Raw genomic sequence first — 15,583 nt, forward strand, 5'->3', positions numbered from 1 at the left:
CTTTCCTATATGGGTATGGGGCTCCGCTTGGCGGCCCTTCGGGCCGCCGGAGCTCCGCTATAAAATTGGGCGTATTTTGGAACTGAATTATTATTATTTATAACTTTTGAATTGTTGACTGTGCGAGGCAGTCACGGATTACCGGATTAAAATTTATTATAGCTGTACTTATTGATCAAAATAGGTTTGCGAAGCTTTTAAATTCCATAATAAAATGAATTCAAAACAAATAAAGCTATAGGGGGGGGGGGGGAAGACTTATATCCGAGGGGGCTTATAGCCGATGATTTTTTTGGTTTACATGTAGATGGGCCTATAACCGGGAGGAGGTTTTATAATCGGGAGGGAAACGGGCTTATAAGCGGCAGTTTACAGTATGGAGCTAGAAACACATTAGTGCCATCTAGGCGTTCAGTTTGTTGGAGTGCAGTGCGAAAAATGGCATGGCGCAGGAAAAAGTGGGGGAGAAGTCAAAATATAACGTACTTGTGTATTGTTTTACATATCATTAAAGCAAATGGCTAACCTGTTTTATTTATAGAACATGACAGGCACCACTGAAGTGAGCTTCTCCATAGTTTACGCCATAACAATGATCGTAGCTTTGGCTGGCAACACGCTGCTGATCTACATCGTGTGGAAAAAACCCGACACAAGAAATCTGACAAGTTTCCTGTTTGTTAACATGGCGGTGGCCGATTTTTTGATTGCAGTGTTTCAGATGCCTATCAGCATAACTATGTTTTATTTCTTCCACATTCCCTGCGAGCTTTACTACCCTGCATTCGTGTCTACTAACGCCTCCATTTTCTGTCTCGCTGTGATGGCATTTGATCGATACTTTGCTGTTGTGTATCCTTTCCGAAGTAGTATTTGGTTCAGGAAGCCCAAGATCATTACACCACTTATTTGGGTCTCATCCATAGCTTTGATGTCAGTCGCACTAGTGGTCTTCAAATTTATAGATGGTGCCTGCCGCTTTGATGTCACTGTCATATTGCCTCTGGCCTTCTGGAGTTACATCCTTGTTCTTACCTACCTCCTGCCTCTCGCCATCATCTCCATCCTCTACATCATAGCTGCTGTTAAACTGTGGCTCCACGAAATGCCTGCGGATGATGAAGTACGTGTAAACCAACGACAACAGCAAATCCCCAAGAAAAAAGTCATCCGAATGCTCATCATTGTTGTAGTGGTGTTTGCAGTCTGTTGGCTTCCAGTGCATGTGTATCAGATGGACGAATCTGTAAAAAAGGCAGCATTATGGCCGCCTTCTCTCATTTACTTCTGCTACTGGCTCAGTCAGGCTAACAGCGCCATAAATCCGTGGCTGTACATTGGTCTAAATGGAAAGATGAAGACAGCCTTTGCCAAAATGATCGGAAGTCGCCGTACAGTCAGTCCTAAACTGGAAAATCCTATGGTCACTGCCTCGAGAGGCAAAACGAACTTTTCATAGAGCCCCTTCCAAGATACCAAACTGTAAATATCACTTTCGTCAATGTAACAAACAAGAAATAGTGTTTGAGACGTTGCTTGACTAGTACGTCTAGTTATTAGCGAGACATAAATAAATAAATAAATAAATAAATAAGTAAATAAATATACATTTATATAGCGCCATTTTCCACTAATTGTCAATGGCGCTTTACAATACTGTAAAATTAAAATCCTAAGTTTAAAATCCTAAAATTAAAATCCTAATCCTTTAAAAACCTAATATCCTAAATCATGAAACTTAACATCCTAAGAATTAAATACGCTATATAATACAATTAGACTACAAATAAAAAGTAAAAAACTACAAATCAAATGCACGCTTAAAAAGGTAAGTCTTAAGATTGGCATCTCTTGGAATTGAGTGGTAACCGTCAGATATTGCTTGACAGTTGGCAAGCTTAAGCAAAGTTGTAGAACTGAGACATAACTCAATTAAATTGAAAGTAGTATACAAAGATTTAAGCCTGAGTGTAGCTAATCAAACGTATCAGCTATGACGGTCTGGGGTATTAAAACAAACTAAACGCTTGCTGCGTGTATCCAGGCAGTCGTTATACTGAGAAGCACTAGCTATATTGCAATTGAGCTAAATTTTCTGCATCTGAAGTCGTACAAAATTCAATCGAATCGATGTGCTCCAGCCATTCTGCCTTTGATTGCATTTTATGAAATCGATCAATAGCTTATTACTGGTTTGCAGGTCTTTAGGGAGTGAAATGAGTCAAGGTCTTTATATCAGCCTATGAACGTTTCAGTCTGTTTCCCTTAGCCTTTGTCGTTGTTGCTGTTGTTGTTGTTTTTGCGTTTCCCAAGCAAGCGAGACAGAGTTATGGCAGTGCGTGACATTGAGCTACGAACGCATTTGTCGAAAAATATATACTTATCTCGTGATTTTTACCCCGTTCAGAAGTTAAACTATTAGGAAAAGTGCTTATGTAAATGCTTGTTTGCTCAATACAGATAATCAGTCGCCTAGATAGCCAAAGTAAGTTCCAGATGTTTACACTATTTTCCGGCCGCAATGTTGGTTTACCGCAGAGGTACACTAACATGGCGGCTCCATACTTGGCTATCTAAATTTGTGCAAAATATTTCGACGAATATCTGAGGTTTGGGAAAACGCACAGAAAAATTAGATAAGTTTCATCTTTCTTAATCTCCTATTACATCACAATTTCGTGACTTTATCCACTGAATGGTTTTCGAATAATTTTTTTTTATTGCATCAGGATTGCGTGACAGAGCAGGCCGAGAATTGTTTTGCTGGGGTCAACATACCTTAGTTTCTTTCAGCTTAAATGTACCATAATTCCCTACATGGGTTTCATTCTTGTAAAGACACATAACTCTGTTACAAGAATATAACGAGAGAATATCGTTTAGTTCGAGATTTTAACTTTATTATACTTAACGAAGTTTCTCAGAACGTTTTACCTAGGTGTAATCGAATAAATACATTGGCAAAGAAATTCTCTAACCTTTCTGCTCTTGTTGCTCAGACGATCTTGAGTTCGTGCTGGGATTCTACTTGGTTCACGACCACGTCTAAAAATATGATGACGCTTCTAAGATGCTTTTTATCAAGTTGAAGAGTTGATAGCCCCGGTCGATAGCTCCTTTGGTATAACATGATTCTTGATAAATTCTTTCAAAATGTTCGCTCGTAAATTGATCTCTCATAAGGCTTCCAGACCGACCCGTTCCGAAAACGCTTAACGTCTATTAGTGTTGGTCTACCTCGAACGGTATGTTCGTTTGTATGTGATTTCATCGCCCTAGAAATCATGGAATCCGTGCTAACTTTTCATGTCGACAACTTCTGTAAATTGCATGTGCTGACGCATGCACAGGTGACGCAGCCGAAATTTAAACCCAGGCCTCATTGCATGGGTAAAAAGTTACTTCTATAAGGAGCTTTTCATAAAACCAAACTGTATATGTCGTTTTGTTAACAACTTGTTCTTAATCCCTCAAAAATTATTTCATTGCTTTTCCTAAAACAACTCTTCGAGGTTATTTTGACAGTACGCTAAACTAATTGACAATCTGACTCTAAACAATTGCTCTTTTTCAGTTCTCATGCACAATAGCTAGGTCTAGTTTTTTATATGATATGGCTATTTGACGAAAGTTTCAATTTCTTCTTGGCTGTTTCCTTTGTCCTGTCCGGCACCAACTCATTCAAGATTTAACGCTATGGATTTGCTGTTCTCCTGATATTGTAGCTCGTCGGGGTAATAAAATTCACTCTCAGAGTGTTCCTCGCCCGGGTACCGGGCACTCCCTTTATGGGTTTGACAACTAAAGCACGAGGGTACCCGGGGAGCATTTTGGTTTGACCGTTGACAAATCGTTGCTGACTACCCCCGGTCGGGCTAATTAACAATTATTCCATGAAACCGCGTTGGATATGAAGTGATAAATAACCAACGAGCGCGTAGCGCGAGTTGGTTATGATCACTTCATATCCAACAAGGTCGAATGGAATAATTGTTTTAGTATATTCTTAATCGGGTTTTTGCCGCCGATTTTTATTTCAACAATTTTACAGAGCGGAAAATTTTTAAACTTGGCGCACTGTTTTCCATATAAGGTAAAACTCCGACTAATGGCTCATAGTCGGAGTTTTTGAGCCAATCAGAGAGCTAGAAATGCAATAGTCGGAGCTGAGAATATACTAATTATAGTTACCCAACACCGCGAAAGTGTCCTAACTTTTGTGACGCGGCTGTTTTCGAGTTTGCGAGCGAAGCAATCTCGAAATAAATGTATCGTTGCGAAGGCGTTGTGGACGGAATCGCGTAGCGAGTGAACTGACATGGAACTTCAACATTTCTCCTTCGATTCTACGGAGGAATTGAGCCGGCAGGGTTATTTTCAGTGGATTTATTCGCTTCGAGCGGCGGGCACTCCGGAAATCAGTGTCCGGCCTTGTCTTTCTTTCAGTAGTGGAAACCCACAGAACGATAACTCGCCGAAATCGCGTTAGATCGGCCCGAGGAGCTGGCAACCAACAAAGAATACAACACAGCAACAGGGTAAGTAGATTTTATTCACAAAATATAAGAATAATTGGCTTTTCAGGCAAAGCCGTTGCATTCCCATACAAACCTTTATAAATTCAAACCGTTGTAACACAACACCTCCATATGCTGCAAGGCGGGAGTCATGTTTCGCGTGGTCAAATTCGGTCGTTATGTAATAGTACATGCCATATGTCGCGTTAGCCTGAACGTTCGCATAAAAAGGAAAAAAAAAAGGATAACATTGAGAGCTTGGGCCGCCTGTGGTCAAGGCAGCCTTCATGGTATTTTTACCCGAAAAGAGCACGACTCGATCCCAAAATTACCGTCTTTTTACGAGTGCTTAGCAAGCCGAAATAATAAGCCTGGTGGGAAAAATTAACCCATAGTATTTAAATGTCATCCTTTTGCAGTTATTTAGCGTTTTCATACCCGCATGAAATTTAACTTGGAGTTTTAGAAAATTTCAAAGTTATACGCATCGTAGCCTGCGTAGCAGGCGTATAAAGGGGAGGGGGTGGGGGAGGAGGAAGAGAATTCGGGGAGTATGTGTTAGGCTGGTCGCAACCGCAACCGCAACCGCAACTGCAACCGCAACCGCAACCGCAACCGCAACCACAACCACAACCACAACCACAAACACAAAAACACACAAAAACAAAACTGTTTTTCTTAATTTACCATTAAACCAAAGATTCTAGTTTTTTTCTTCTTTTTTTTTGGGTTTAAAATTTTTATATTGGCTAGTGACCAAATAGATTATGTTAAATGGTATCAAGCCATTGGCTACTACTAAAAGATAACATATATGTATATATAAAGCTAGAAGGCTTTCAATTTGTTTCCTCATCTAGCGTGGTAACACTAATAAGTGAAAGTGTTCTGTAATATAAAAGTCCTACGAATCTGAAATTGCAATCGACAAGGATATAAACTTCGTAAAAACTTATTCTCTTGATTATTTCCAATGTCACACCACATCTGTGATTATCTAGTGGTGAATACTGAACTCTTTTTTGGTGAATGAACTGAAGAATGTTTTTTTTTTTTTGGTATTGTTATTATTAATTATCATTATTAATTTTATTTTCTTGCACCTTGCATAAACTATCAGCGGAAACTAAACGGTGCGCCAAGACCAAACACAGTTCTGTTTATACTTCACAATCTTGATCTTGGTAGTTTCAATCAACCTATTCAATCTTTTTTCTTGCAGATAATCAGTGTTTCAGTGACAGCTGATTCATTGCTGCTGGTTTAAATTGTAAATAGCTTTAAGTCTGTGTGGCGAAGATATTTTTTAATATGTAGATAGTGTCCCCAGTTATATTTTTGTCAAGCTAATTAAAATTATCTTTTATTCACTCAAAGAATATTCTTGGAAGTTTAAAACTAGTATTTACTATCACTTTATGATTTTCAGTTCGTATTTACAGTTTATTGAAATCATAATCTGTGTAATTTACAACAGAGTATTCTTTTTGCGAAAACACCCTTTCATTCGGTAATCCATTAGCGCTGAAGAAAGTTTAAACCCCGTCCATGTTCATACTACGACGGAGAAATTTAAGGACGCAGCTTTATTTCTACGGTTTGGCTTACCATCCACAATAATCCGTCACGAAAACGGTAGAATATTTGAAAAAGCCGGCTTCGCGGTTTAGTGTGGAAGGAAAACAGTTTGAAAACGGATCTTTTCGAAATCGATGAAAACGTTATAAACATGTGATTCCCAGCCAACTTTTTACTCAAACACAAATCCAAAATTTACTTTGATAAATTACAGATCCGGCAGTTGCCTCAAACAATTGACCAGTGTGAAACAAATGACGTCTATATATGTAATGTAAACTTTAATAAAAATAAGGCAGGGCGCAGCTTATCAAATTAATCCGCGCCCTTCGAAAATTTTACCACCTGTGTAATGGGTTTTATGACAGTTTTGCACTCTATGTCAACACACGAAAGGCAGGCATCTCCTCTGTAAGAACAGCCTTGGCATTGTGCTTCGTATTTTAAAATTTTCAAGGTACGTAGGTTCAGTTCTTCATTTCTTTGCTCAGAGCCTCGTTATAACAGTATCTCCGTGTGACTGAATTTTCCGAATTTACATATATCGTAACTGAACTTCAGCCAGAGATCTTGCTAAAAAAAGATCTAAAATTCATATTCATTTGTCGCTTGTTATGTTAATGAAACAAACCTGCTAAAGTGTTGATTTTGTGCAAGAACCTCATTTAACAAGAATTTTCGGGAAATTCCAAGTTACCCTCTTTTTTATATATTTATATAAGAATTTATTTTATAAGAATATCGAGACTGAAATTTACGAAATTTTAAGAATATTTTAAGAATAAACCCGAGGCTGAGATATTCAAACATAATTTCGTGTGATGAAAGGCTTTATATTTTAAAATAAATCGTATAAAGTTTTTCCTTTCTCTCAACTTCAAAATCAGCCATAAAGCAACAAAAACAGTACTAGCCGTATGTTCGATGCTAATAACATTTCTGTAAGACAATATGGGCTTCATATTAGGCTTCAATACATACAGACTGGCTCCAAAATTACTTTAACACCATTCAATCAGCAAACACATTCGGAAACAGAAATGCCCTACACTATATGATGTAAGAAATTTTCATACGAATATTTTCAGCCTAAAATCGGCGGAAAATTAAAACAACAATATTCAACCTCGGCCGGAAAAACAATAGTCTTATTAAAACAAGAAAAAAAAAAGAGTGTAGGAGCTAAACCTTTAGACCATAAGCTATCGAGAAATTTACAGATCTCAAATTTCAGCTGCCAGTTACAAAGTGCACTACTTCTCAACTGAGTTGTCGGAATTGTGCTTTGTCCGTGATAACTTCCAAACTTTGGCAAAAATAAGAATTTTTATGAAACTTCTGGGAAGATATATAGACAGAAAACCTTTTATTAAACCGAAAGTTTACAAGAATAAGTGCTAGAATTGCTCAGCTTTAACCAGATATACAAATAAATAAATGAAATGACTAAATGGATTTTTTTTGAGTTTTTTTTCCCCCATTTTTATCGTCCTATTCTTGAGCTTTTAATAGAAGAAACCAGTCGAAATTTCAAAAGTCACCCTATTTCTTCCTTTTCTACACTAAGGTTTGTAAACTGATATAGTCACAGCCCCTTCTAAGTGCCAACAGGTGTACAAGACTGCGTTGTGGGCCATTAAGAAGACAGGCCTTTCGGTAGAGATCCTGATTCTCCAACAACATACTATTAACCAATATACCGTCTCTTCTTCACTCATCATTTCCTACGTGTTATTCATTTTCATTTGTCGATCTATTGACTCCTTTTCACTCATTAGAGTCGAAAATACGTCATGTTTTCATTTTTTCGCGAACTGATATGTTAATTAATCGACACAGGAAATATTTCGGCTACTGAGGTGAAAGTTGCAATTCCTTACAACTGAGTTAAGACTTCCTGTAGCAATTAAGCGTTTGCTTTGAGCTCGGCAAAGTTTGGTTAACTGATATCATTACAGCTCTATCTAATTGCTAAGATGTACACAAAACTATATTGCGCGCCATTAAGACGACAGATCTTACTGATGAAGACAATTTGAGTTTTAATTAAAATATGAATTACTAATTTTCCATGTGTACGCATGTTGGTGGCAAACGAAATACCTTGTCTTTTTATTCCATTGGATAATTGTGTGTAAAATGTTTCCTTCTACCATGTTACCATCCCTATAAATTTGGAAAAACAACTTTTTTGCCGTCCATAAAACCTGGATCGCCTTACACGACCACACAAACGCTTAATTCATGCCCGTTAGAGCATGCCTACATTAATTTAATGGTGGCGAATCGGGTCCTTCAAAAACCATGGGTCTCGCAAACGTTTCGTCGAATTTTACGGGTCTCACAGTCCTTTTCTTTTTAGCAGTTATGTGCGTCTCACAGTCTCGATTTTACTCACGAAGCTCTCTCGGAGTCTCGATTTTTTGCAAGGCGAAGAGAGTGTCTTAAGTCCCCATTTTTATTGTTTGTTTTTATAACTGACATCTGAGAGTTTGAACATTAGAATAAGTTGAAGTCTCGTAATTTAAAAGTCAAAATGTCTTTGGATGTAAAGAAAAACGCTAGTCTTGCCTTCTCGCGAAGTGTTGCATTTGCCATTCACCACCTTTTAATTTAGCCCGCGTTAAATTCAACTGTTCAAGAAGGTTTTCAAAAGTCGTTTCATTTTCGGCAGCCCACATTGCGCCGTTTTCAAGCATCCGGGTCGGTCGTTTTCCAATTTATCAGTTAGTGTTGAGAGAATTTAAATATATATTTTTTAAATTTTGTTTTGTTTATTATTATTATTATTATTATTATTATATTTTTGTTTCTTTTTGTTTTCTCTTTTCATACATATTATATGTCAAAAGATCATGCTCTAGATGGCACCGAACCAACGAGGAAAACCCTATATTCAACACCTCCCCATAAAAAAATAGAGAGAGAGAAAAGAAAGAATGAATAAAAATTTTCCCTTCATGATACACCCCAGAGTTAAACGATACAAAATTACCTTTTTCAGTTTTGTTTTTTTTTTTTGTAATCTGCAGAGTTAAAACTTGCATTAGGAAGCTAGATTTTTCAAAGTTTGCCCCAAAAAGGGTTCTAAGTAGAGGAGTAGAGGACGATACACAACGGCGCGAAGCAGACGACTTGCTACTCTTGTCCGCATGACTTCATGCTGAAATAAATACAGTAGAGCGCTTTTAAGTGCTCTTGGCGTACTAAATCCAGCAGTTGTCTCAAATAGATGACCACTGTGAAACAAAAGACGTCTATATATGTACTGTAAACTTTAATAAAAAAAAAAAAAAAAAAAAAAATAGGGCAGGGCGCAGCTTATCAAATTGATCCGCGCCCTTCGAAAATTTCACCGCCTGTATAATGGGTTTTATGACAGTTTTGCACTCTGTGTTAACACACGAAAGGCAGGCAACTCCTCTCTAAGAAAGGCCATTTTTAAGGTACGTAAGTTTAATTCTTCATTTCTTTGCTCAGAGCCTCGTTATAACAGCATCTCCGTGTTATTGTAATTTTCCGAATAAACATATATCGTAACTGAACTTCAGCTATAGATCTTGCTAAAATCCATCTTCATTTGTCGCTTGTTATTGTAGTGAAACAAACCTTCTTAAGTGCCGACTTTGTCCTAGAACCACATTTTAATTTTCGGGAAATTCCAAGTTACCCTCTTTTTTTATATATTGATATAAGAATTTATTTTATAAGAATATCGAGGCTGAAATTTACGAAATTTGAAGAATATTTTAAGAATAAACCCGAGGCCGAGATATTCAAACGTAATTATAAATAAAATAAAAATTTTATGTTTTAAAATAAATCGTTTAAAATTCTTACTTTCTCTAAACCTCAAAATGAGCCATAAAGCAATAAAAACAGCACTAGAATAAGTTGAAGTTTTGTAATTTCCATTTCCTAAATCCAAGGAAACTGCCCTATAAAACTCTTCTTCAATCCCCAACGGTTAATCTGTTCTTGCATTATTGGCTTTATTTGGTAAGGTTAATTACGATTCTCAGTTGTAGCTCGGCGGCTGAAATTTATTCCGTTTTCTCTCCTTTCTTCTTCACCTACAAGGACAAATTAGAAAAAAAATTAAGCAAACGTAGTTAAGTGGCAGTCCCGCTAAAAGCGGTCCACTCGACTTCGGGACCAAAAATCATTTTCCTTCATTTTTTGCCAGTGAAAAGGGTTTGACACCTATATATGAAAAAGCAATTTATTATTTTCCAATTCCTTCTTTTTGCTTTGCTACGAGCCAAAATTGAATTTTGGCCAAACTGAGGTTGCCGACCGTGATCAGAAAGGTAAAATTCACCGATTTTGTGAAGCGTGCTACGTCGCCTAAAATGCAGCTCACGGAAATTCGTTTCCATGCGAATTTTAAGGTACATTCATTACTTTGCCTGACGAAATATGGAAACTTTTCGAAAAATTCGAAGCTTACCAGCGAGGCTGGAAGATACCCTACTCCGAGGCCTTTGATCACCTACTAAAATTTAGCCAAATTTGACGGGGAAAATCTCAAAAGTTGGGTCTAAATGAAGCCTAAAAAGCACACCACAGTAAATTTCATACCTTAATAAACCATTCTATAAGTTCAAACCGGCGGGTATCTCATTGCATTGCACGCGAGAACAGATTAAAATCTGCCACAGTCAGTGTGTTTACATAGCTATCGCTCGTGTCAAAGCTCATTTGCATAACCCTAGCACCCCGTGAAAATACATCTTCTTCCCTTCAGGTTCGTTTGTTGACCTTCTGAGTAGTGGCAAATAGTTTCCTTTAATACTTGTGTACACAATACATCCAGTTTTGAGGTGAAGGTTGCGTTAAAGTTGATCAATTCTCAAGACTTGCGCGACTCCAAAAGTAAATAATGGCGCCGGTCTGCAGAAAATAACCGTAGCCGTCGTCCTGACCCTTCAATAAGTTCTGCCGCAGAGGTAGCACTAGGAGAAGAAGAAAATCGTAAGTTTTCATATACCGTTTAATGGCAACTGAATCCTGTACTACTGCCAAGACTACTGGGAGCTTGAGGGCTATATGCCCGAATTTGAAAACAACAACGAACACTTGCCGGTTGCATCGCTGGGAAATGAACCTGAATGAACAGGACACGTTTGAATGGAACTATGTTTTGCGATGAATGATGGGCTTTACTTCTGTTTTATGCTTGATGCTTGTCTTTTAGTATCTTGCACAGCGCATACAGTAAACTTCAGGATCCGTTTATCGGGCCGGTTATACAACGAAAGCTGCACCAGCTTCGTCAAAATGTCACACAAGTTGTAACCTGATCAATTATCCAGGTATCTGCATGTGAGGCCCCAAAAGGTAGGGTGTTTGAGCCGTTTGGGTCATAAAAAGGGTATCCATTTTGGCCATTTTGGTTATAAATTGGGTATGGTGTTAGCCCTCTAGTCTTGAATTGGGTATGTTCCTAAGCAGAAGCTACTTTTTCATCATTATCAATAAGACCTTCAACAAAAGCCCCTCGTAACGTATGTTTAGGGCAACTGTGTCAGCCGCAACGGTCATAAATAGGCTATCGAATTAGTAGTACACAAAGTGAGAAATCGGCCTCTCAACATCTGCACGGGCTTCGATTTGGACGGTTTTTGGAAGGTTTCTTGGTGCCATCTTTTGATTTTCTTCCATTGTGGTTTCTATGAAAAACGAACGGCTGATAACGGGAAAGGAAAAGTGAATTTTAGGTCCATGTCTGCTTCCTCCGCCCTCGTGTATTAGCAACTCCTTACATTTTTCCGAGGAAAGGTAGATAAAAATTGAAAAGGTCCAATGATTGTCGTCGTTCGGTCATACTGAAAAGATTGCACTAGTCCAAAAAATTAATGGGTGGCTTTTTCATTATCAATATTGAAATGAGAAAATCTTGCCAAATCTAATGATCGGCGCGCGCGGGGTAGGAGTTTGCCCTCGGCCCCTGGTAATTGGTTCACGGCAGGGGGGGGGGGGGGGGGTACTTCCAGAAAAGTTGAGTGGGGATGTGCGGCCCACTTCCCAAAACCCTTACCCTCTTTATGACCAAAATCTGCGTTTTTCGCTACCCTATTTATGAGCTGACCAAAAATTCGATAGCCTATTTATGACCGTTGCGGCTGACACAGTTGCCCTAAACATACGTTATGAGGGGCTTTTGTTGAAGGTCTTATTGATAACGATGAAAAAGTAACTTCTGCTTAGGAACATACCCAATTCAAGACTAGAGGGCGAACACCATACCCAATTTATAACCAAAATGGCCAAAATGGATACCCTTTTTATGACCCAAACGGCTGAAAAACCCTACCCTTTGGGGCCTCACATGCAGATACCTGGATAATTGATCAGGTTACAACTTGTGTGACATTTTGACGAAGCCGGTGCAGCTTTCGTTGTATAACCGGCCCGATAAACGGATCCTGAAGTTTACTGTATGCGCTGTGTAAGATACTAACAGACAAGCATCAAGCATAAAACAGAAGTAAAGCCCATCATTCATCGCAAAACATAGTTCCATTCAAGCGTGTCCTGTTCATTCAGGTTCATTTCCCAGCGATGCAACCGGCAAGTGTTCGTTGTTGTTTTTCAAATTCGGGCATATAGCCCTCAAGCTCCCAGTAGTCTTGGCAGTAGTACAGGATTCAGTTGCCATTAAACGGTATATGAAAACTTACGATTTTCTTCTTCTCCTAGTGCTACCTCTGCGGCAGAACTTATTGAAGGGTCAGGACGACGGCCACGGTTAATTTCTGCAGGCCGGCGCCATTATTTACTTTTGGAGTCGCGCAAGTCTTGAGAATTGATCAACTTTAACGCAACCTTCACCTCAAAACTGGATGTAGAGTGTACACAAGTATTAAAGGAAGCTATTTGCCACTACTCAGAAGTTCAGCAAACGAACCTGAAGGGAAGAAGATGTATTTTCACGGGGTGCTAGGGTTATGCAAATGAGCTTTGACACGAGCGATAGCTATGTAAACACACTGACTGTGGCAGATTTTAATCTGTTCTCGCGTGCAATGCAATGAGATACCCGCCGGTTTGAACTTATAGAATGGTTTATTAAGGTATGAAATTTACTGTGGTGTGCTTTTTTAGGCTTCATTTAGACCCAACTTTTGAGATTTTTCCCCTCAAATTTGGCTAAATTTTAGTAGGTGATCAAAGGCCTCGGAGTAGGGTATCTCCCAGCCTCGCTGGTAAGCTTCGAATTTTTCGAAAAGTTTCCATATTTCGTCAGGCAAAGTAATGAATGTACCTTAAAATTCGTATGGAAGCGAATTTCCGTGAGCTGCATTTTAGGCGACGTAGCATGCTTCACAAAATCGGTGAATTTTACCTTTCTGATCACGGTCGGCAACCTCAGTTTGGCCAAAATTCAATTTTGGCTCGTAGCAAAGCAAAAAGAAGGAATTGGAAAATAATAAATTGCTTTTTTATATATGTGTGTCAAACCCTTTTCACTGACAAAAAATGAAGGAAAATGATTTTTGGTCCCGAAGTCGAGTGGACCGCTTTTAGCGGGACTGCCACTTAATACTCTTATCATGGCCACCTGGATATGATCCGACAGTCATGACAGGTCGGGCTTATTAAAGCTAACTAAAATTACACTGAACAACCTGGAGTGACAACAACTTGTTTTCTGCTTTATTAGAACCCAGAATTCTGATCTACAAACACTAAGCTGAGGTACTTACTGTATAGAGATTTATTTTCTTTTTTCTTTCTTTTTACACTTATGACCTCGCTTAGCTAAAGTTGGTGATGGAGAGCTGTTTTTCGTTGGCTACAGTGCAGCTACATTCTAAGCATGATAAGTTCTAGGAGATCGGTCACTTGGAATGACATACAAAATCCAACCTCTGCCGTTAGTATTTTGCATGGGATTTCCAGAAACTTAAGGGGCTCAGTCTCGGCATTTTGTGTTATTTTGACCACTTACAAAATTATCTTTAAGGTGAAAGAAAACAGAAAATTGTAGTTTACTGAAACACCAAAGAGATAATAATTTACCATAAAGAAACAAGGATGGTCATGATGGAGAAGATGAACACGGATTGCAAACGACCAACATGAAAATATTTAGGCTAAACTTCTCAAGATGAGAAACCGTGACGTAGCTCCTTTAAAAGAACTTTTCGTTGCTGGGTACGTTATTTTGATTTGCCGCGAAATGAATGCCTGGCGCCTCATGATGTGTGGTATCAAAGTGATACAGGAAATTGTTTTGAGCATGTCTTGAATCAGTTCTCAATAGTAAACGTTTCATTATTCACTGATTATTCGAGTGATGGCTTCATATTACACTCGAATCAAAACGGTGTGCATAGGCCGCCAGACGCGCGAGGTCAGAAAACAAATATATTATTGTCTGTTATCTTGATCTTAATCTGTTAGAGCAGGATATTTAGCCGATGGGTTGTATAAAAGCTTCTATCTGCTCAAGATATATTCGTTAATGTGAAATGTTCTCACCGCAATCCCTTTGAGGCGCGGGCGGAGAATATCAGCTAATATCGAGGATGTGTGCGTTTCTCTGTGTAAAGCTTGGTTTAAACAGGTGTTCATTTAAAAATCGTTCTGTCATATAGTGTAGAGATGAATACAAAGGTTTTGTAGCTTCGGGTTGTTCAGGAAGGAAAAAACAAACTCTCCGTCGCCATCATTTTTTGTATAAGTTACAATTTTAATATATCGAAATTGGCATGTTAACACTACGGGGACCGTTGACAACGGCCGAACAATAGATTTGTCCAAATTGAATAATTTACATGCATGGTTAAACTACGGATTCTGCTAATACTGAAATATACCATTTGTTGGTGTCAGTTTTTACTCGTGGATATGTCTATATCCACGGCATAATGAAGGGGGTTTTTGCCTGCGAATGAGTCACCTACTCATTTGTAACCGGAGGACATACTGAATTTGAACATTAGTAGGTAATATTTGCACTGGTGTTAGGCCTACTTCACACTAGCGACATACCTGCGTATTCGCTTTATGTCGGTAATACGAACATCGACATATAAAGGCATAATGAAAATATCCTTATGTTGTTTTGTTCATGCTGTTTTGTTGCTAATATGTCAAAATGTGAACATGTTCACACTACAAACATAACGAGGTGACGTCCTTCTTATGTCGTTATGTTTATGCCGTTATGTAGACTTGCTACCAGTCGGCCTTCGCTTAATTAGTCATCGCCCTGGAGCGAAGCGAGAGACAGATCTTTGAGCGACGAAGTAGCTGATTGAACAATAACTAATGGCGGTTAAAAAAGACAATTTGCATATTGTTAGTTACACGCACTCATCGGGTCTTCTCTGACATCCATTTCTCTTCTGATCTGATTAGCAAATAGTATTTTATCTAAAAACAATGCGTTATTGGCAGGTTACACCAGGGAATTTTAAATTATCTGAAAGGTTCGCAGCTAAAGCTTCTGAACTATGTAAATAGCTACGAATAGCTTT

The 15,583-nt window shown here is 38.5% G+C and overlaps 1 protein-coding gene across 1 annotated transcript; it reads left to right on the forward strand.

Moving 5' to 3' along the window:
- The first annotated feature begins 465 nt into the window (after positions 1-465).
- On the forward strand, positions 466-1,459 carry LOC145502101 (somatostatin receptor type 5-like). Its single transcript, XM_081481384.1, has one exon. It carries the CDS (start codon positions 545-547, stop codon positions 1,457-1,459), a length of 915 nt encoding a protein of 304 aa, XP_081337510.1. The 5' UTR covers positions 466-544.
- Positions 1,460-15,583: the final 14,124 nt, after the last annotated feature.

Source organism: Orbicella franksi, chromosome 11, assembly GCF_964199315.1.
Source record: "Orbicella franksi chromosome 11, jaOrbFran1.1, whole genome shotgun sequence".
Lineage (NCBI taxonomy): Eukaryota > Metazoa > Cnidaria > Anthozoa > Scleractinia > Merulinidae > Orbicella > Orbicella franksi.